Source organism: Parus major, chromosome 4 (genome assembly GCF_001522545.3).
Source record: "Parus major isolate Abel chromosome 4, Parus_major1.1, whole genome shotgun sequence".
Lineage (NCBI taxonomy): Eukaryota > Metazoa > Chordata > Aves > Passeriformes > Paridae > Parus > Parus major.
In genome coordinates, this window is record NC_031771.1 from 36,692,996 (window position 1) to 36,716,171 (window position 23,176).

General features: G+C 38.7%; 1 protein-coding gene across 12 annotated transcripts in view; it reads left to right on the forward strand.

Annotated features, from left to right (window-relative positions):
* TENM3 (teneurin transmembrane protein 3) overlaps window positions 1–23,176 on the forward strand; it is a 350,102-nt gene that overhangs the window by 313,398 nt on the left and 13,528 nt on the right. For all 12 annotated transcript variants that reach the window (XM_033513516.1, XM_033513518.1, XM_033513517.1 and 9 more), the window contains 3 exons: window positions 410–1,284; window positions 17,567–17,742; window positions 18,427–18,662. In XM_033513516.1, the coding sequence (XP_033369407.1) occupies window positions 410–1,284; window positions 17,567–17,742; window positions 18,427–18,662 (1,287 nt within the window). The remainder of the gene's footprint in view (window positions 1–409; window positions 1,285–17,566; window positions 17,743–18,426; window positions 18,663–23,176) is intronic.

A 23,176-nucleotide genomic window follows, 5' to 3' on the forward strand; every position in this document is an offset into this window, starting at 1 on the left:
AAGGATGGAGTACAGTGTTTCATAATCTGGAAGGTAGTACGTAACTTTTGCTACTACAAGAATAAAAGATGAATACTGTTGACAAGTATTTAGACATTGATATCTGTCTCCGTAGTCATTTATGCATTTGTGATACAGAAAAGTATTGCATTTATTGAGGGGGAAACTCAGCCTGTATTACAGTTTCAATGCAACTGCCTTTCTTTTCAATAAATTGGATACCTGAATATTGTTCCACTTACCTCCCTGAAAAGCTTTAGTTTGCTGCATGTATTCATGCAAGTTCTTCAGTCGTGATTACTTACAGCAGATGGGAAATATCCTTACAGCAGTGTCTAAAACTGAAGGCTAATTAATTAATTTACTCTGCAGTGGTTAACTGTTTAACAAAACACTTCTATTTGTTTAGGTTCGTCTGGAATGGCCTACAGATTTAGCTATAAACCCAATGGATAACTCCATTTATGTTTTGGATAACAACGTGGTTCTGCAGATCACTGAGAACCGTCAGGTTCGCATTGCTGCAGGGAGGCCGATGCACTGCCAGGTCCCTGGGGTGGAGTACACCGTGGGCAAACACGCTGTCCAGACCACGCTGGAGTCAGCCACTGCCATTGCCGTGTCCTACAGCGGGGTGCTTTACATTACAGAAACTGATGAAAAAAAGATAAATAGGATAAGACAAGTCACAACTGATGGAGAGATCTCTTTAGTTGCTGGAATACCCTCAGAGTGTGATTGCAAAAATGATGTTAACTGTGACTGCTACCAAAATGGAGATGGCTATGCTAAAGATGCCAAACTTAATGCCCCTTCCTCCTTAGCTGTGTCTCCAGATGGCACCCTGTATATTGCTGATCTGGGAAACATTAGGATACGGGCTGTGTCAAAGAACAAACCCTTAATGAATTCAATGAACTTCTATGAAGTTGCTTCTCCAACTGACCAAGAGCTGTATATCTTTGATGTCAATGGTACTCACCAGTACACTGTGAGTTTAGTCACCGGAGACTACCTGTACAATTTTAGCTACAGCAATGACAATGATATTACTGCGGTAACGGACAGCAATGGGAATACTCTTCGGATCAGGCGGGATCCCAACCGGATGCCAGTAAGAGTGGTCTCTCCTGATAACCAAGTCATCTGGCTGACCATAGGCACCAATGGATGTTTGAAAAGCATGACTGCACAAGGGCAGGAGCTGGTCTTATTTACCTACCATGGCAACAGTGGACTTCTGGCCACTAAAAGCGATGAGACTGGATGGACCACTTTTTTTGAGTAAGTACATAAAATAAAGTCAGATGCCTTATAGTTATTATTGAGTTCTGCAGGACCATTTGAAATATTGCTGGGAGAAGTAACAGTAAAATTGACCCTTTAACAAAAAAGCACAAAAAAGATACTTTTAATTTCCCATGCTGTCTTCCTGTGTCTTACTTGTCTGACTTCTTCTGAACATTGGGTCTGAATAATTTTGAATTCATTATTTTGAACTTCAGTTTTATATATTGAAATAATAGTGAGACAACATTTCACTCTTGTCAAGAAATTTGTAACTCAGACAACCATGGGTTTGTAGATTTGCATCAAAAACTAGATTTTCATCCCACTTGCTCATTAGATTGACATTCTTCTGGTGCAAATACTGACAAGAAATTTGTCTTCGCTGCTGCTTTTACTTTATTAAGTAAAAGCATTGCTGCATAGTCTTTCACCCAAAAATAACATCTGGGTGGGTAGTAAAAGGTTGTGTTTCACTCAGTGGCAAGTACATAGGAAGGATCTGGACCTCACAGCAGGCTTTCACACAGGTGGATGCAGATGGAGGAAGCTGAGAAAAGAAATGTGGGCCATGGGGGAAGTGTCATTCCTGTAGGAATCAATTGAAAACACAGAAACCACCAGCACCATGGCATGTACAGGTGCAAGCACAACAGCAAGAGGTATTACTGGAACAGTAGGATTTTAATTTTACCAACCTCAGAAAAAATCTTTTCAGTGAGTTGCTTTAGCCTGTGTTACACTGATTAAGTCATCAATGCCTGTTCATATCAGACAGATTAGCAAAGCATTTTACACAATCTTCAATAATATTGACTAAAGGAGATCATAACAATTTATAGATAAACTAGTAGAACCAGAGAATTCACATATGGGCTTTATAGGCAACTTAATCTCCAAATGAACTGCCAACTGATACACTAGACAAATCATAACAAAAACACGGCTTAAAACAGAAACCATTATTTCAAAAAAGGTCAATGTAGAATTAACACCGTTTTTTTCAGTTGTTTCTGCCAACTGAAAAAATATGTTTATTTTTAACTTACCTGAAAGACATTATGAGATTGGGTAAAAAGGTGTCTATGAAGGAGTGGTAGTGTTAGTGTGATAAGTAAAACTATTAAGAGGCCCTCTAGTTCAGCTATTCAGGATTACAAAGGGCATCATGAAAATTCAGTAAGTCCCTCTTATTTTTTTTTTCTTCTCTTCTTCTATCTTTATGATGAAATGCAGAAGCAACTGCTTCCAAGGTCAGGGCCTAAAAAAAAGCTTTCAATTCAACACACATGATAAAGAAAATAAAGTGCCAGTGTCAGGCAGTGGCAGCAAAGCCAAACATCTGTGTTTTGAGATAACTTCATATTTCTGTTAGTGTACATTTGGCTGAGGCAGGGTGCAGGAGGACTTTGAGCACCTGTATCTACTCTCCAGCCTTTATAGATGCCCATCAGAGAAACAAGAGCAGCAGGTGCTGCTTCACTGCATATTGTGTCCTGAAGTGGAGACAGGGCTAGAAATGCTGATCCCTGACAAAATCAGCAGGTGGGGTGGTACTGCTGCCAGCTTTAAGGTAGTCTTACAATAATCTGTAAATTGGCAGGGCTTTGGTAGCGGGCACCTTCCCAAAGCATTAGCACACATCTGTAATATTTAACTGTGCTTTGGTGCATCCACTGTGTATCTTTTTAGGTCCTGCCAAGAGGACACAGAAGTACAATGAGGATACACAGAGGAATGAGAAAGTGTTGTATTGGCAGGGCAAGTGTTCTTCTCGTGAGTTAGAGAGAAGAACACTTCTGTGTATGCTGAGAGACCAAAGCACAGCTTTAGGTGGGCTGGGAGTAGCCATCCACTTCCACAGAGGGTAAAGTCAGCATTTAACTGTGGCAGACACAGTCACTTGTTTCCAATAGGCAAGTTGGGCAAGACAGTCGGTTTGGGAGACAGTGAAGTCCCATGCAGAAATTAAGGCATCTGCTGGGTACAGCAGGCACTTTAAATCATGCTGGCATTCATATTGGCTAATTGAGGACCTAGAGTTTTAATCAGGGCAGTAATTTCTCATCATGTTGTCTGTAATTTCTGTGTAGCCTACTGTGGTGTACTGCAGTAGCTGGTGGCTCCTGAATGTATCTTAATGGTGTCTGTGTGATCACAAAAAAAGTGGATATTATATTCACTATTCAGTGGTCTATAGCTTTCATTATAGGGAGAATTTAGGGTACTGTCTGTCATGAAGTACATAGCTATTTCCTGAGTATGTAAATAGCTGTCTTTCACACCTGATCTGCTCTCATGCAGACTTTCTGGTCTGAATTAGGTTATGTCCAGCTGGCTTACAGAGAGCCCAAAGGGCAGGCTATTCCCCTCAGTAAGTATTAGTATTATTTCCAAGCTGCTGCTTATGCACTTCCTAAACAATTACCTCCAACCAAAGTCTCGTTAGAATTCCCAAGCTGAAGTAATTATTGAAAAAGCTAGGCAATTTCACTCTCCCCAAATTTGCAAGTGTATGAGGCTTTTGCAGAAGTAAAGATATTTATCTCCTCCCTGTAGCCATGGTGAAGCAGTAATCTGTTTAATTGCAACAAGGAAGATTCAGATGAGACATTTGGAGGAGCTTCACTGTGAAGATTTTGGAGCCCTGGAGCAGACAACAATGATAGTGACCCCCTGCCCTTCATAGACTGACTTTAAAAACAGATCAGACATCTTTCAGGACCAGTGCAGGAAGAACAGATCCTGCCCTGGGGTAGGGGTTGGACTGCATGACCTCTCAAGGTCCCTTCCAGTAATGTTTTCTATCATGTTCTGTACAAGTTAAAACTCAAAATAAAATATTATACTAATTATGTAAAGCTACAGGGAATAAGGGGCAGGGGGAATGCACTGCATTATTTTTTGTGCCAAAACAGGATTCTTAAAAACATCCATCAGCCATCATAGCTACTTGCTTCTTTTGAATATAAAATCCCCATACACCAAATCTATGTCTGTATATTTCCCTTTTGAAGGAAAAAATAGTGACCACAACTCTTTTGCCACTTTTTATTCTAAGATCAAGTATTATTGTGATTTTTTTGGTGCTGGTGATTTGTAGCATTAAATCTGATGACGCTGGGTTTCGAGAGGTTTCTGGTACTATTGCCAAAATAGATGGAGACCATGAATTATCATAGAAGAGTTTGTGTGGGGGTGACATGGTGTACAAGTGTGTATCTCAGCTTCTGCATATTCAGGTTTGTAGGTAGGATGGGCTAAAACATTTTCAGATTAAATGTTTTCTATTGAAAAGAATGAAGCCTTGTTAAAATGGAAAAGTATCCCTCAAACATCAAGTGAAGAGCAAGAAACTATGAAACCATTCTGACTTCATAATTTTTCAACTCCATTGCTGAATGCATTTTCTTTTAATATTACAGTTTATTTATGTATTTTATTTACTCTATTACTCAAATTCTCAAAATATTTTGAGAAAATGCTAGATTTTATATTCCGTGGTGAATTCAGACATTCTTCCCACTCACAGGTAAAAATATTCAACTGCTTGGATGTCCAATGTACTAGAAATGCTTTTTGTCAAATAGCTTTGAGTATAGCTGTGTTTTTTCATCTTTTGATTGTCACACATCTGTTTAAGTGGCTGAAACTACACAGAGGAAAAATACTGTAGGTTTTGTAATAAAAAAGTTCAGCCTTAGAAGCAACTCAGGAATAGCTTTGTGAACTATTCTCCTGTGCAAATCTGGTTGTATAAGTGGAGCATGGATCCAGAGAACCTATTTTAGCTATCTCAGAAGTTTGAGAGCAGGTTTATGAAAATTATTCAACATTCAATCTTTTTTTTCCTTTTTCAGAATTTTTCAGTGCAAAGGGGAAATATTTGCAAAAACATTGCATCCCAAAAATTAGCAATCACTGCTCTGGCACATACTAAAGCATTTGGTCTTATTTCTTCCCATGGCTTTTTTCCATAGTTTAAATCACACTAATATCAGATCCAAAAGAAATTTACTTTTTTATTTATTTTAGCCTGGACACTTATTAATCTATAGTTTATTTTATTTAGTCTCCTCTTTCCCTGAAGAAGGGAAGGACTGACAAGAATTTTTTTTTTTACATTATTTTTGGTTTTTACAGTGAAATTGTAAGTACTAGCTTGAATGACTTAGGATATCATATAATCTGTTTTCATTGCTTACAGACTCGGGGGATTTTTAATATCTTTATGGCAATATGGATTTGTAAATTTCTGTTTTGCTAAGGGTTATAATGTACTGATCAAAACTGACACCTTTTATCTCAGGAATATGTACTTTTTTAAAGCACTATCGCTCAAATTCATAGTAACTATTATCTGTTTTCAGAGGCCCAAAATCTGTTGAATAAAAATTATATTAACAGAGCATTTACAAAAATGATTGAAAATGCATGCATACTAAAAAACCAATGGAGCCATATGAAGCTAGAAGTTGCCCAGATTAGGTTTTATAATGAAATTATAGTATTAAACAAGGTATAAAAGTAATCAGCCTAATCAAATTCTCTTACAAAATTCTGAGATATCTGAGCTGGAAACTATTAACTGTAACTGCATATTATGTATGCATAATATGAACATTTAAACAGATAAATCTTAAAAGTTATACTAATTATCTGCATATTAGCATTTTGGAAGTGACACTTCCTAGCTAGCCTATATGGCATTATTTCTATGCAGCAGTTTCCATTCTGAATTTACATACAGATAGCTAAGCCAGGTGCATAAAAGAAAGAGCATTTTGTCTTGATCTAAGTTTTGAAATACCAGAAGCAAATGCCTGAAAAGCCTTGCAGGTGCCTCTGTGCAATCGCCCAGCCTGAGAGCCCGGGTCTCCATCAAAGCCCTGGCATTCCAACAGTTGCCAGCCAGGCAGCCGTGCCAGCCTGTGCCTGATTTGTGCTCCTTAGGTTGCTTGAGGAACTGGCAGAGGCTGCTCTGCGAGGGAGAATCCCTCCAGGACAAGCAGCCTTGGCTGCCCAGGCAGACCTGCTGGGCAGGGCTGCAGTCTGTGTGCGCATGGGAGCGCTCTGCGCTGTGCCCATCTCACACAGACACGGAGTCCTCCCCTACAGCTGCTCTGCAACAAATCCTGGTCAGCCCAGGGTTGGGTGTCTGGGATCTGTCCCTCTGCAGTCACAGCCCAGCTGCTTCTGCAGGCTCTTCTGTAAAAAGACAGGTGTTCCTTCCCTGTCAAGCTTTTCTGGAAGGTTCAGGCTCAGTGTGCTCTCCTTAGACATGAAGTAATCCCAGTATCCACTGTTTCTTATCTCTTTTCGGCTTTCTCTCATTTTTCTTCCTCTTCTTTTAGCAGCAGTATCAGCAGGCAGAGATCTGATCCAGGCTAAGATGGCTCCTCCTGTCTGGAAATCGACTGCCTTTCTTCCATTGCTGTTTTACTCTCCAGACCTCCTACTATGTTTCCTTACTTTCTTACCTTGTATCTTGCTCCTTCACACATCTCCCATTATTTCCCTAAGGTGTGTTTGACTTTCCTGGTTTTTCCTTTCCCAGCAGTGAATTTCTTCACAGTCCCCTCTCGTATCTCTTGACAGTCCATCCAATGTTTTCCCTGACACTTCATGCCCTGAGCTCATTTGTCTTGTCCTTCCTCTCTCTCTCCCACTCAATCCTTGTCTTCAAGGCAGTGCAACAAGAAGCAAAGAGAGTGACATTAGCAAGCACAGTTCTTACAAGTTTACTTTGCTCCCACAGTTAAATTAATGAGCTTTCCAGCTATTCTGGAAAGGTGGTGAAATCATGCAGAATGCGAAATCCTTACAGTAATTTATGGACTCTAGAGAATTGCAAGCAAAAATCTATTTTCACTGTGTGCTGCAGAGTTTGCATATTATGCTTTTATTAGCAATGCATTTCATGCTGTGGTTTTCCTAAAACTCTGTGATACAGAGTCAGATATTGCCTCTGGCTTGGACTTGTTTAGTTTCCCCAAGTACCTGGCACATCATCTGTAACTGTCAACAGTTGGCAACAGAGAATAGATCATGTTTTGCAGTTTTTCTTTTGCTTTGTTTTAATACATTACTTGTGGAGTCTGACCTGGAAAAACTGAAATTTGGCTACAGAAAAGTCTATGGAACTTATGCCGAAAAGCAAGTATTTCATTTGATCAAATGAAAACCATACCCCAACAGTAGTGTCAGTTCACTTGCACTTTTACTGTATATTAAGAGGTTCAAAATCCAGTTTTCATAATTACTATTTCTATACCTTTTCTGGTAACTTGGGGGGGGGGGGAGGTATTTTCCTGTAACATTTGTGTTTCTGTCTGTGTTCATTTTTCTATCCCATTTATACTTCACTAGTATAAGTACCTAAAAATGCCTAAGGTTCTTTTTACTTGTAGTTTTGGGGCTTTCATTGTAATTTGGTTCTGCTTATTCTTACAAATACCAGGACTTTGTACAAAAGTGTAATCTGGACTTTTTTTTATCCCTACTAAACAACACTATCTGAATATCCTTGGTATGATAGTGCTTTTTAGGTATTTTTATCCTTTTACTACCAACAGCCTTTGGTACCTTCTGCTTTTACTGCTGCTGCTTCTTGCTTCATCAGTGTAAAATGTAGTGTCTATACATATTCATTCAAGCACTTTTTTTTTAGCCAATTATCTTGTTCTTGCATTGACTTTTATGGAATCACATGAACCCTTGATTGCAAACTGTGACATACAAGTGCAGTGTCTTTAATCTTCCCATACTATATATACTCAAGCAACAAAAACCATTCTCTTCCTTCTTAATTGTTTCTGAAATGTCTTTTGGGGAATATTTTTGAGATATGCAGTCCTTGCATAAGTGCCTTTGCATCCACATTGCCTGGCACAATGCAGCATGAAATACATATGTTTCTCTCTTAAAGCATATTTGCTTCTCCTCCTCTCAATATGACACAAATTGAAGATCTAGTAGCCATAGCCCTCTCTCACATCTTCATGTAGACCCATGGAGGCAAGGCTGGCCAGAAGGCAATTTAAACTCTCCCTTTCTATTCAAACAAGCTAAGTATGCTCTCTAACCAAACAGAACTTGTAGGGAAAAATATCAAGCTGATATATTTAATTTGTGTTTTTTTTGACTTTCCACTGAATACATCAATGCTACACGAGTATGTAACCATGTTTCATGCAACATGCAATTTCTGAGAGGAACTTAGATGGCTGTGCTTGCTTGACAGGACTTATCATGTTTCTTCTTAAGATAAATCATTCAATGCATTTTTTAAATTCCTATCTTCAACTTTAAAGAATAGAGGTTATGTCTCACAGTTTTCTAAACCAGAACTGTAACTTAGCTTTACAGTAGATGTCATAATACATTATATTATTTAGTCTTTTAACACTGGAGCACAAGTTTGCTGTTTCAAACTCATCCTGCTTAATAGAAAAAACAGCCATATTAAAAATAATCCATGTAACATTAGATGCATATATGAAAATTTTTTGAGAACTGCAGTGTATCCCCTAATTTCCCTGACAGCAGTAGTGTCTCATCTAATAGACATTCACCCATTTCTTCATTCTTAAATGTTACTGTTTCTTCTCCTTAGAACTAGGCTACATAATAAAAGCAGATCTGAGAAGCCATTGAATAAATAAAAACATCAAAATCAGAATGCTGAAGACACATATCAATATTATTACATCTTACATGTAGGAAAAAGGAAGAACTGCTTTAATTTCTGTCAAGAAAGTCAGCATGTGATTTCTGGTTTCAGAAAGCACTTAGAAGTAAGGATAGTACCACAAAATAAACAATTTTGTTTGTATTAATGAAATAAATGTCCTGCACTGTCAATCCAGTCAGCTCTGCCCAGACTCCTGAAAGTATGTCTCACTTCTGGTTTTATGAAGGACTTCACAATAACATTTGTTCAGTTATTGATATGTTAATGTTCTTGTTCCATGTTAGATTTTTTTCTCAAACAGAAGTGAGGGAGGCTAGAGTCAAGCCAGCCCACCCTCCTTCATGCTCACTTTGGAGGGAACCTGGTGTGGTGAAGGTGGAAGGACAACTCAGGACCACATGTGAAAAGGCTAATCTCTGTTTTCAGTCATGCTATATTCAAACATATTGTCAAGCCCCATCAAGAGATTTGGTGTTCCTTGATGTCCCAGTGAGGCCAGACTGTTCAGCTCTCTAGGAAGCCTACAAGGGACATGCAGTTTAAAGTCTTACCTTAGTAGGAGCCCCCTCCCAGGAATGGAAAGTCTTTTATTTCTGAAGTCTGCATTAATTGGGTGTGACTTGTACTCTGCAGGAATAAAGTTCTTATTCTAAATTAAACCAAAGAACCTAAATCTAACAATTATTGTTTACTATCTTGGTATTCCACTGCCCTAAAAGGAAAGAAAATACACCCATATAATTTTGATTTCCTAAATTTGCTTTTCAGACATAATGTAATTTAATAAGTTGATTTGTCCACTTTTTGTGACCCTGTAAAAATAGCCTTATTTTTACCTTTCAAAATGAGTTTTACCTTTCAAAATAAAAATAAATTAAATAAAATCTCCACCCTACCAACAAATAAGAATTAAGGGGGAAAAAAACAACATTACATCTTATTCTGTGAACAAAAAAATCTGGCCAAACAGACCAGCTTTACATCCTTTTCTCACTAAAGGCCTGCACACTCCACTCTGACAGTGTAAGCAGACCTTACAGCAAGGAACAATTTGTCACACAAAGTATATATACACCAACATTTCTTTTATTTGAAAGGCCATAGTCTGGTATTTATATTGACAAGGCACCCAGTTTATTTGTGCAGTAACAGATGAGCTAAAAAGGTGGGGGAGGTGACACACAGACAAGGCAGCAGCCCAGAGGAGCCCTGAGGTTAGGGAAGCTGCCCGCCAGCACACCCTGGCAAATCCAGAATCCATCCTCTGTGCATCCCGCAGGGCTCAGGGGCAGTGAATTCCCATTACGGGGAAGTTGAAAAGTGAAGGATGAGTGTTGAGATCTTGTAGATAACAGCCTAGCTACAGTATTTAGTCTCATCTTCATAAGAACAAGCCCCCTTGAATTGCTTCTGAATTGGCCACACTGAGTTTGAAAGAGTCTGAGCTGCTGAGGCACACCCCCAGCTCTGGAAAGCTGCGTCCTCCCTGAAAATGCCTCCCATGTAAGCCACATTGCCTACATCCTGCTGCTCCCAGTGCACCCCTTCCCCAGGCACATACACTGGAGCTGTCCTTCCTTCTCTTCAGAAAGCAGCAGCTTCATTAACCCTGTTCATGTGTGCATGTAGGGTGCATGTCAGATATGTGAGTTGGGAGAGACTCCTTGCTTTTGTTGCTCCATATGAGAATATACATAGCAGGTGTTTGCTGCAGCAATCAGCACAGCATGGAGAACTGCAATACCATACAGGCAGTGAGTGAGAAGTCTGGCAGTATTCTGGCAAAAAGTGAGGCATCCTCAGCATGTATTGCTTCTTTCTCCACAAAGCACCACTCCCCCAAAATACCTGGCTCCAAATACCTGTAAGTCATTTTGGATTGGGCCATGAAAGTGGTCAATCTAATGCAGCACAAGCACTGAACTCCAGCTTGTTTGTCTGGTTGTGCAGTGAAGTGGAAAATGAGCATCAAAACCTTCTCCGTATGGGAGTGAATGAGCTATCATGGGAAAAGGTGTTGATTCTTTCCTTTGAGCTCCCTTTCCAACAGACACATTTCCTGCAGTGATTCTCATTTAGAGTGTGCCTAAATGTTGTTTTGCAGATGAGTTATGGCTGTCAGGAAAGGCCTATTTAAGTGAATTGTTCACGTCTGGTATGCTGAATGCCAGTTTACAAAAAAAGACCAAAAGCCGTCCTTTTAACATTATGACAAAATAGACACACCAAATAAAAAGCCTCAAGAACTGCAGTTATAACAGGATAAGGTGAAAAGAAAAATTGTCAATCACTTTCCAGCTGAGGAAATCTCTTCATTAAACCCAGACTAAAAAATTCATCCTGACCACATTGTTAAGACAAGACCATTACCTGAATTATTTAACCAGCTGTGCAAACAGTTTTATAAGATTTCTCCAGATGAAAACAGGGTAAAGACCCTTTTCCCATGAAAGAAGCCATCAGATAAAGGAACAGGAAAAGCTTGAGCTGTCTTACAGTTGGTTGGACAGGACAGAGAAATGCAGCTGATACAAATCCTTTTAATGACCTTCTAACTTAGGTGGTTTTGTGAATTTGCATTTTCTGCCCAAATTCCATTAAAAAACAAGTAGGCAAATGCATTTCTGTCCAGAACTGGGTTTCTGGCTGTCGTTTAATTTACCTCTTTCCTAGAATCACCTATTTCCTCTAATTCCTGTTTGTCCACTTTTTTCTCAGAGCTAGGCAGAACAGAAGGGAAAAGGAAAATAAAAAGAGACAGGTGAAAGGAAAAGGAAGAGGGAGAGGGGAAAGGAATAAAGCAGGAAAGAAAGGAAGATATTTTTTTAAAATATATTTAGAATTCTGTAAGATTGGAAAGAATATTGCTTTTTTTCATAAAATCATTGAATATTCTGAGTTGCAAGCGACTCACAAAGATCATCAATGTCCAGCTCCCAGCCCTGGCCCTGCACAAAACAGCCCCAAGAGTAACACCATGTGTCTGAGAGTGTTGTGCAAACAATCCTTTATTTCTGTCAGGCTTGGCTCTGTGACTACTTCCCTGGGGAGCCTGTTCCAGTGCCTGACCATCATCTAGATGAAGAACCTTTTCCAATATAAACCATGTCCAACATAAACCTCCTCTGACAGAGTTTCATGTCATTCCCGTGGGTCCTGTCACTGGTCACCACAGAAAAGAGATCAGTGCCTGACCCTGCGCTTTCCCTTGTGAAGATGCTGAAGACCACAAGGAGGCCTCCCCTCAGTCTCCTCCAGGCTGAACGGGCACAGTGACCTCAGCTGCTCCTCATAGGGCTTCCCCTCAAAGCCCTTCGCCATCTTCCTTGCCCTCCCTTGGATGCTCTCTAACAACTTTATATCCTTCTTATATTGTGGTGCCCAGAACTGCCCCTCGAGGTGAGGCCACCCCAGTGCAGAGCAGGGTGGGACAATCCCCTCCCTTGCCCAGCTGGCAATGCTGGGCCTGATGCACCCCAGGACACGGCTGACCCCACCGGTTGCATTTTTTCTCATGTTTAACAATATTCCAGATAAGAGAAAAAGAACAATCCTATCGCTTCTTACACAATAATAAAGTAACATTTTAAAAATCCACTTGTCATAATTTACAAATTACTAATATATATCAAATTGTCACTTGCTTTCTTCTTGTTAAGCAAAACAAAATATTAGGAAGACATAATACCATATTCTTTATTGTTTGGGGTTCAAAAAAAATAAATTGTTTTATCTCCAAAGGAAGTCATAGTTTAATATTTCAGGTTTACTGTGAATTCAAAAGCAAGATGCTAAACCTTTTAAGATACAAATACAAATGTACTGTATGGAAATAAAGAAATATGTGCAGGCTATAAATGAGTAGTTATGGATCCACTGAAGTGTCTATTTCAATCAGACTAGATAAGAAATGAAAAAAAAGGAGGAATCATTTCTGTCCATGCATTTTTAGATAATTTTCACCTTTTTCATTCTTAGCAGGCTCATTCAGTCTCTCTACAGACACATAAAAAACAAAAATGCCAATCAGAATGACGAAAGTAATGTAAAAATTGAGTAAAGGAAAAAAAAAGCAAAATTCATTACATTCAAGTTGAAAGTTTTTTTCTTTCTTTCTACAATCCACATAATGGTTAAAGGTGGCCAGAACTATAGCATCCAGTAACTTGCTATGCCAAATTTTAAACCAGTGGGGGACAGGAATGCTCCCTACAGGTAATGAAATTCTAATAAAAGTGATGTGATATGGGCTTCTTTCCTTTTGATCAGCAAGACAACCATTTAGATACTGGTTGAGCTTGCAGTCAGAGTGCTACTAGAGTGGCTTTTCTTTACCATAATTTTCCAACTTTGAATTCACATTCATTTGGGAGGGACTAAACCTGCAGTGCGCTATGGAGGCTGAATACAAACAAAAGAATGTATCTGGAAACCAAAATTCTGTAATGTTAAAGACAACAGTCCTCTATGTAAATGTAGCTTAAATGGCCCCAGCAAGCCAAGGGAGACATTTCATTGCCAGGTTAGGACAGATTTTTCAGTATGTTGTCAATGTGGTATGCACCTAAAACAACAACACATTGCACTCCTGAATGTCAACCTTGAACCTCCTGTTCTCACCAGCCAAGAAGCAACACTCAGGTATAAAAGGCTTCCCATTAATAGTTTGAAACAAGTGGGGTAATGTTCCATTATTTTTTTAGCCGCTCTTGGTAATCTGAGATGCATAGAGGAAATACCTGATGTGAGTTGAGTGAAAGTGTAACAGTACTTTTCATTTTTTACTGTCAAAATTATACATGTCTATATTATGAAATGCATTCATGCTTCATTTCTCTATTACAGTATCCCAACTAATAGTATAATCTGTAACCAGTCTTAAATACTTAATATGCATTTGGACTGTAAGTCTTGTTATCTGAAATGTGCTGGAAATTATGTGCCTTGCTTTTCAACATGACATGTTTACAACTGAAAAAAAAAAAAAAAAACATAGAATTTATTTTGTTGCGAGATTGTGCTGCAGAGGTCTGGGGAGAACAGTATCAGTCATAACTTAGCAGCTGGCTTTAGGTGCAGCCTTTACTATACACTTTATTTCTACAGCTCCCTATTCTACATTGAAATAACTTCTGATATAAAACATTAATAGTGCTCTGCAAGTTGGGGTTGAGCTAAATGTGCTACAGACTAAGATAAAATACACTTGAGAAACAAGTCAAAAATAAAGAAAGTAGGACATTTCCATCTGTGGCAAGGCTTACTAGAAAGTTATTACTGCAAAGTGAAGTGTCCTACATAGCCTAGAACAGAAAATGGTCTGGGAAGGCATGTAATTAAAACTGAAGGAGATGAACAATGGAAGAGAGACTTCCAGCAGGTGAAGAGCAAAAGGTCGAGAATCTGGGAAGCTGATAATCATTATCTCTGAGAAATTCTCACTGCAGAAATGGAAAACTATCTGGCGGTAGCAGCTCATCCTAAAGAAGAAAAAGGATTTGATCTAAGGGAAACTTCAGCTAGCAGTGGTGGCATCTGCCCCCATTGCTGCCTTCGTAGTTATTGACCAAATATGAAGATTGTTGCATTAATGCCAACAGAAACAAGCTGAGCTGAGCGGATTAATGCACACAAGGTCACGTCCAGGGAGCAAGTTTCTGGTTTAGATTCTCGAAAAGTTTATGTGAGACTCACTCTTGAGGAATTGAAGAGGTTGGTGGAAAGTCTTTGCTGTGGAGCCTGGCAAAGGAGAAAGATCAGAGGGTTCCATGGAAACACGTGTGCCTGAGCTTGTGTTTGGATGAAAAGATCAAAGAGGCTGTGAAATGGCAAATATAGGCACTCGCCCTCTAGACTTCAGATCTCATTCCTTCTAGGGCAATTTCAATATTAGAACACTAGGCAGATAAAAAGAAATCTCTCAGTCTAAAACTGACAATCTTGGATGAATAAATTCACCTTGGCAGCAGAATGCAAGGATATTTGAATGTAATAAGAAAAATGGCTGCAGAATGCCCAAAGGTATGAGTGATGTTGCTATGCTGTGCATTGATAAGGCTTTGATTGTGGGCAAAAAGATAGCAAGTATAAAGTAAGTTTAGTATTCGATATACAGTGAACAAAATGAAGGACACACATAGCAATCTGTCATAAAATGGAATATGTAGTGAATTGTAGGAAGGCCTATTTCCCCTTTTTCTTTTTGTTCCTGGCTATAAAAGCGTGAGAAATCCTCTTCTTACCTTTCACGTCTCAGTCACATTTTCTTCTTGCACTAGGATGCCTGAACCAAGCAATCATGGCTTTTAAGATTCTTTCAGCTTTAAAGTCATATTTTTAAGAACATGAATGTGTAGCATGATTTCTAGCTGGTCTTTGAACTCTCCCCCACTGTAATAATATTAACTGCTTATCTCAGGCTCATAATGTGCCTTCCCATATTTGTGAAAGACGAGACCAGTTCAAGAACTATAGGCACAGTCAAAAAATAATAATGTGGAAGCAAGAATGCATAAAAGAAGGATAGCGCAGTTCAGTGCTGCATACTTCACTAAAGCCTCACACTGCACTGAATACTACTGATGTGTAGCATTTTCCAGCTCAGGTGGTATACTGAGAAATATGGTAATTAGTTTCTCACAAATACTGTGATTAAAAGGGTAAAAAGTTATTACAGGGAAATCTTGCCTTCTGTTGCTTTAGTAAGCATTGTTTGAAATAAAGACCAGCACTTCACTACTGCAATCAAAGGATGGAAGTAATTCCCAACAAAGTAATTTGGTACCATTTTCAAACATAAAACAGAAAATTCAAAAGGACAGTAATTGGACAATATATGCTCCCCAGGGAGTTGGAAAGGGAAGTTGTGCATGAAAATAAGTTCTTGGAACTGAGGCATGAGACTGAAGGTCATGAATAGGCTAGCAGTCACATTCATGCAAAAGGAACTTCGGTATGTTTTTTTTTGTCTCCTGCATAAATGGAATATCTCAGCTTGCCAAGTCCAGTATGTGAAAAAAAACCACAATTAGGGACAGAAACACACTGGAAGAAACCCCATTGTCTTGAGATATACTTAACTTCAAAAAATAAGTTTCCTCACCTGACTTCCCTGGCTTGCAGTATGGTTTCTGATTTTTAAACATTTTTTTTCTCTTGCCTGTTGCTAAGTGAAAGTCTTACATAAACAAAGGAAATCAACTGTGCTAAAAGGATGGAATGACTGTATGCAAAAAGCTGTCAAATCTACACAGTAAGCAAACTGGAAGAAAACATTTCTTAATCCTTTCAGTTACAGCAATGCTGTGCAGTACTCATGCTGTTCAGAGAAAGTTAGTGTTGTAGGTTACAGCTGTTAGGATTAATTCTCTCATTTTAACAGAAAGAGTTTCTGTAGCCTCAGTGATATGCTTGGGGCTTTTGGGGGGCTTTTTTTGGTTTTGCTTTTCTTTTCCAGTAGGAGCAATTTTGATGATAAATACCAGCATGAAATGTCTAGCACACTGTGAGGACCTGCAGGGTCATGTTCTAGTTACTTTAAGAGACTAAGGCGTTGTTCAGTTTCCCACTACATGGTCACAGGCAAAGGATAGAAAACTCCTGAGAGCAAACAGGTCATATGTGGGCATGAAATCATCTTTCAGATGCTTTTTTCTCTCTGTTGCAGCTATGAGCAGGCTATACTTCAAAACAAGGACCTTCAGCTGAACACCTAGGCTGACAAATCAAGACTCTAGTACTAGAATATCTAATCTTAAAGACAAGCTTTATGACCAGCAGCTCACACAGTGCTTTACCTCTCTCTATACTGTGGCCAAAATGGTTGTTTGGACGTAAGCACAGTCTCTGGTCATGTACCCAGATCTACTTCAATTACAGAAATTCTATCTACCTATTCCTATTAAGTGGATATACAGCTGTTGGTTTAAATAAATGCCAGTAGACACAGAAAAAAAACAAAACCTCATGGTTTGTGTCACAGTTCTCAAACCATGATTTGCAGGCAGTTAACAAGTTAGAGATGCTAGCTGTTCTGCTTTCCAGCTTCAAGAAGCTTAAGTAGATTAAATATTACCCCAGATTCTGCTCATCTTAATACATGGGAGGTTGAGCACTCAGGAATACAGGTGTCCTGCATATTTCTTGAATAGGAAAGGCCTAAGAGACACTCTTACTAAGATACCCTTTTTTCAAAAATGTTGAGGATTCCTACAGTAACAACAAAACCTAGTCCAGTAAGAGGGAGTGAGTACAGAATGCTACAGAATTTAGCACAAATAAATATGCTTCCTTTGAAATGCTGAATTAGATGTGCAGCAGGATCTGGTCACACTTCAAAGAATAATATGCAGAGCTGAAGATCCATCTGTTTGCTCTTGCTATCACCATTGACGCTGCTGTATGTTAAGCAGTCTTTTGAGTACTTCAAAGCATGTTTGAAGTCTTTGCTATGCCTATCCCATGCACACAAAAAAAAGCAAAAGTGCCTTAATTTGAATAGCTGGCGTTTTTGTTCATTTTAGTTGTAAGTGAAAACAATTTGTTCCTGCTATGTATCATTTCTGGACTTTTTTTTTTTTTTTTTAGCTACGATAGCGAGGGCCGTCTAACAAATGTAACATTCCCAACTGGAGTCGTCACTAACCTTCATGGGGAAATGGAAAGGGCCATTACAGTGGACATTGAGTCATCCAGCAGAGAGGAAGATGTCAGCATCACTTCCAATTTATCATCGATCGATTCTTTCTATACCATGGTTCAAGGTACTGTAAACAAAAGATTTTTCAGCAGATACCGGCTTGAAAATTGGTTTCTTGTGGTACAAGCAGCTCCAAATAGAAGTGAAACTTTAGGGGCATAGTGGCTGGAGAAAGGGCTGATACATACACGGTTTTACACCTATACAGAAACAACTGTTCTGGAAAAGCAGTAGTTGCAACAAAAGTAGCATTAAGTTTTCCAACCAAATAGCTTTTGTAAGCAGCTATGGGAAATAGAATACTTACTTTGTATTAAAAAGGAATCTTGGAAAGAAGAGATGGATTGAAAGGGAAATAGGTACAGAAATAGTATGAAGTGGTATTTAGCTTTAAAATATCATGTAATATCCCAGCAACCACATTGTTGCAAAAGTGAGTAGTCATAGTATGCACAGGATTAGGCCAAAAATGCCTAATCAAACAGCAGAGAATGTGTTTTGTGCCAGTCCAGAGAACATACTATGAGGATAAGGCTTTCTTAGGTGCTTAAGTAACTTTGATGAAAGATCCTAAAGGCATTTTTGCTCCTCTGGGATACACTTATTCTTAACAATCTCACCTTGGCTCTTTATTACCTTTAGGTCAGTTACGTGAAGTCAAAATGCACATATTGCATAAAGTGTCCAGTACAAAGGCAAAGTCTTAACCAATGTAGGTGACCTGAAATTCTTTTTTTGTCCTTTTCAGACCAGTTAAGAAATAGCTACCAGATTGGTTATGATGGCTCACTGAGAATCCTGTACGCCAGCGGCCTGGACTCACACTACCAGACAGAACCACACGTCTTGGCTGGCACTGCCAACCCCACCATGGCAAAGAGAAACATGACCCTCCCAGGGGAGAATGGGCAGAACCTGGTGGAATGGAGATTCCGGAAGGAGCAAGCCCAGGGAAAAGTCAATGTCTTTGGCCGAAAGCTTAGGGTAAGCACACAAGCATGAGTGGTATCTACTGCATTCTCATTAAGGAATGAGGAAATGTAAATACATTCCTGTAGGTATTGCCATCCAGCAACCACAGAATATTTACTGTGGACAAGATAACTGTAGATCTGGAAGTACTTGTTTTTATTACTTTATTTACTGGCTGTTTTATTTATTAATTGCTCTTTTCTGTGTGTCGTGGTTTAAACCCAGGCAGCAGCCAAGACCCACACAGCTGCTCACTCACTCCCCCACACAGTGGGACTGGGGAGAATTAGAATGGGAAAACCCAGAGAACTTGTGGGTTGAGAAAAAGGCAGTTTAACAGGGAAAGCAAAAGCCACACACACAAGCAAAGTGAAACAAGGAATGAATTCCCTGCTTCCCATGGGCAGGCAGGTGTTCAGCCATCCCCAGGAGCACAGGACCCATCACAGTAACAGTGACTTGGGAGGACAAAGCCATCGCTCCAAACCACTTTACATCCTGAGCATGCTGTCACATGGTCTGGAATATCCCTTTGGTCAGTTGGGGTCACCGGTCCTGGCTGTGTCTCCTCCCAGTCTCCCATCACCCCCAGGCTGCTCTCCACTGTGCCAGTACCAAAAGCAGAAAAGGCCTTGGCTCTGGGGAAGCCCTGACCAGCAATAACAAAAACATCTTTAGGTTGTCAATCCTGTGTTCAACACAAATCCAAAACATAGCCCTGTACTAACCTCTGTGGAGAAATACCCCAGCTAAAATCAGCACTCCATGGAATTTAAACTGTTAGGTTTAGCTTGGAATGGCTAAAAAGAATAATTTCCTGCTTTCCTTCATTGTTTTTCTTTCTGGTACTAAATTAATGTACCTATTTCAGAATCCTGTTTTAAATTATTCTACCATAAGTTAGCACAATCCCTGGATTTATTTTTTTTTTTTATTTTAAATGAAAATTGTACTAAGACTTACTCTTCTAGTAGAAGGGGTTTAATTGTGTGTGCATGTGTATGGCATATTCCTCTAACATATGTCTTTACCATTTTGTTGGCATTTCTTCTTCCTATATAGTGAGTGAAATAAAAGTAGGAAGCAAACTAGGATTTCTGACTGCCATTTGCTTGACAACACAGATTAAGCATTTAAAATTGTGTTGCCAGGAGACCATTTCAAGACCACATCAAAGGTCTGACTTACTATTAGAACTGAATTCAGTTCTTTAAAATAAGGCCTAGGCAGTATATAAAATGAAGGTAAGTCATCTCAGACCACTTGACTTCTTGCCATTTGAAATCTTAAAATATTTTGCATCTTCCATTGGGAAAAGAAAGGAGGGGATGCTGTTATGCAGGTCATATTCCTCTCTACCACTTTCTCTGCAAGAGGAATGTATTTATTTTCCAAGAAGGAAGAACAACTATGCACAGTAGCAGCTATTTAAGAAATATATTAGTAACTACCTGTGGCAACTATCTTTCATTCATAAGGAAGAGGAAAAAGAAACCATAATTCTGAAGTTCATCCTTATGGTTCTGGTTCATAGGCATGTCATTATATACCACAGTGGTATAATACACCTGCCAAGTCATTTGCAAAAGAAGCCCGAGAGAGGTTTGGCAGTGAAACAAACCACCACAAGTGCAGCTCTCAGAAGTGACGCTGAATTTTGGCATTTGAGTGCAGAGGAGGTAAAAGTTAAAAAGTGGTGGAGGTGAAGTTGTCGTAGGCAACTTTAACTTAGAAGAATTAACAAAAAAAAAAAAAGAAGAGCATACAAAATACAAAGGTTTAACAAAATGGGAGGGAAAATGAAAGATTACATATAAGGATAAAATAATACTAATTAAAAGCGTACATAGAAATGGGAGAAGTATGGCAGGTGGAGAATGAGCTAATAAGAGACAAATGTCTCAGAAAAAAAGGAAATAAACTTGTTAGCAATGAAAACAAAAAAAAATAAAAAGGAATGTTTTGTGAAATTGATTTACATGGAAAGATATTACCGAAATGTCAGTTGGGGGTGGATGGGGGGATGTAGGAAAGCAGAAAAAGAAAACAAGAGAAAGAACAACAGGAATAATTTATGGAGCTCATCATTTCCATTTTGTACAGACAGATGTGTCATCAACGTTTTTCTGCAAAGACAAATGTAGAAAAAAACAGTGACAAAATGTATTGCCAGTAAAGGTACTCATCTCTGTGACACTGCATTATATACATGCAGTATCTAATCTTAAAAAGTACACTTGGTTTTCTGTCTTGTATTAGTTCTACCTAGTACTAGTAATTTTTCCAAAGAAATTAATTAGGAATTATGTTGCCCTTCCTTAACTCAATAGTCTCCAGTCAATCTTGCTTTTGTTCTGACTTGGTTTGTAATTGTTCAGTCTGCTAGTTCTTGTCTGGAGCTGTATGTTTGGCCTATAAGCTGGTCATAGGCAAAGGTCCTGCCAGTCCTCTGCATGAAAGAACCTTTATAGGGCCTTTGTACTGAGGATCTCACAAAGGCCTCAGATAAAGGAGCTGGTATGACCTCTGTCTCAAGGGATGCACCCAGAGTTATATAGGTAACACAGACAAGGGAGCTCACAAGAGGCATCTCCTCTTGAGACCTGATGTACTCCAAGCCATGCAGAGGTCCCCAGTTTTCACATTACCTCTTGAATCTCTCTGTAAGACACAGCAATATATTTTATTTATAATATATTACTCCTAACAGAGGAATCAAACATTTCATATTTCTCACTGGAAAGAAAAACAGGAATTAAAGTAGAGAAGGATAGATGAAGACATAAATTAGTGAAACGTATCAGGACAGTAGGTAAGGACTGTGAGAAGACTCGGTTTTGTGTCATTAAGTGTTTCTTCACTGGAAGTTTCCTCGAGTACAGTTTCTATCATAATGAAATACAGAGGTTTCAAATGTATTTGGAGTGTGGTTATCTTGGACACAATAAAAATATTCAGTTTTTCCTCTAAAAGTATTGTGCTAGCAGAGATATTATTAAGAAGCACTTCAGAGAAAGCACTTCATTAGCTGTGTTAGTCCAGCTCTACACTGCCCAGTGAAACAAGTTATATCACCAAAATTCATTGTTACTCTAATTGTCATCTCTATATTGAGATTAGGCAAGCACAACCAAAATTTCACCAAAAGCTCACCTGCCTGAATGCAATATCTCTATCAGCAAAGTCTGAAAGCATGAAACTGGCTGAAACAAGAGGTATTTCCTTCCCCTCATATCCTGCTCTTACACAGACCAGACAGATGGGAACTGCAAAGGCTGTTAACATCCCAGTTAGCAGCTAGGGCAGTGAGACAGAGGATTAAGTACTTTGTTGCAATTTATACAGGAAGGATGTGTTTAGCCAAGAAATTAACCACAATTGCTTGGACGTCTGCCTTAGCCATAAAACCACCCTTCTTTCTTTGCCAGTTCAGAAATCAGAATTGTCCATTTTAACTTCAGTGTCTAATCCTGAGAAGTGGACAAGAAAATCTATAAAAATCATAATTAAATGTAAAATAAGGAAGGGAAGGTGGAGAGAAAGAGAATGAAAAAAGTCAGAGAAGCAAAACAGGCGAGGAAGGACATGCAGAGATGAGTGCAGGCATATGTGGGAGACACTGGGAAACAAAAGCCAGAGATAACGAAAATTTAAAAATTAATTTAGGTAAACGAGCTAATATTAAATGTTGGAAAATTTAAAGAAAAACTCTCTGAAAACAAGTAAAAAAAATGTTACATAAAAGGAGTTGAATGGAAGTACTTCACAGCTAAGTTTAAACTACTTCTAGAAGCAGTCTTTTAGCATTAGTTTTTCATATTTTATTTAGCTAACTTTTGATAGTTAAATAGGTAAAACAGCTATTCTGCATCTGCTAGACTTTGTGTTCTTTACTCATGAGATTTACATGAAAGTGTGATTATTTTTTTTTCCTAAACTGATAGTGCAGATTCTTCTCATGCCAATTTCATATTAACAAAAAGAAAGGTATTGTACATAAATAGACAGTCTGAGCAAAACAGAGCATTTGGAGGAACTTTTTTTCCTATTTGCCTATGACCTATCACCAACACTTTAATACATTTTATACCAATAACAAAGGATCTAATTTATATTGATCTTTTAGAAGCTTATCAGCCTCAGGGTGTAAGTACCAACATCCATGGCATATAGAGTTTTGAACATTCAGCCTGAAAAATGCAAAAATCTTCCAGTCATTTCTTTGGTGTATCCCTATCTATTTTCTAGTTCCTTTCTGACTGTTATTTAGCCATCTTTATTCACCCTTTGTAATGTATATATGAGGTACTTGAAAATGAATTTTTAAAAAAATCTTAATACACATAGTTCTCTGTCCATTTCTATCCTACTTCCCACATGTTTGCAAAATACAGTGTTGAAAAAAATCTCAATTATCAGTTTTTCACCCCACCTGAAACACCTTTAAAAAGACACAGCAGATAACAAAAATGGTTTACAGATGAACAAAGAAATCCTCAAGGCCTGTTGAAGAACACTAATTCAGT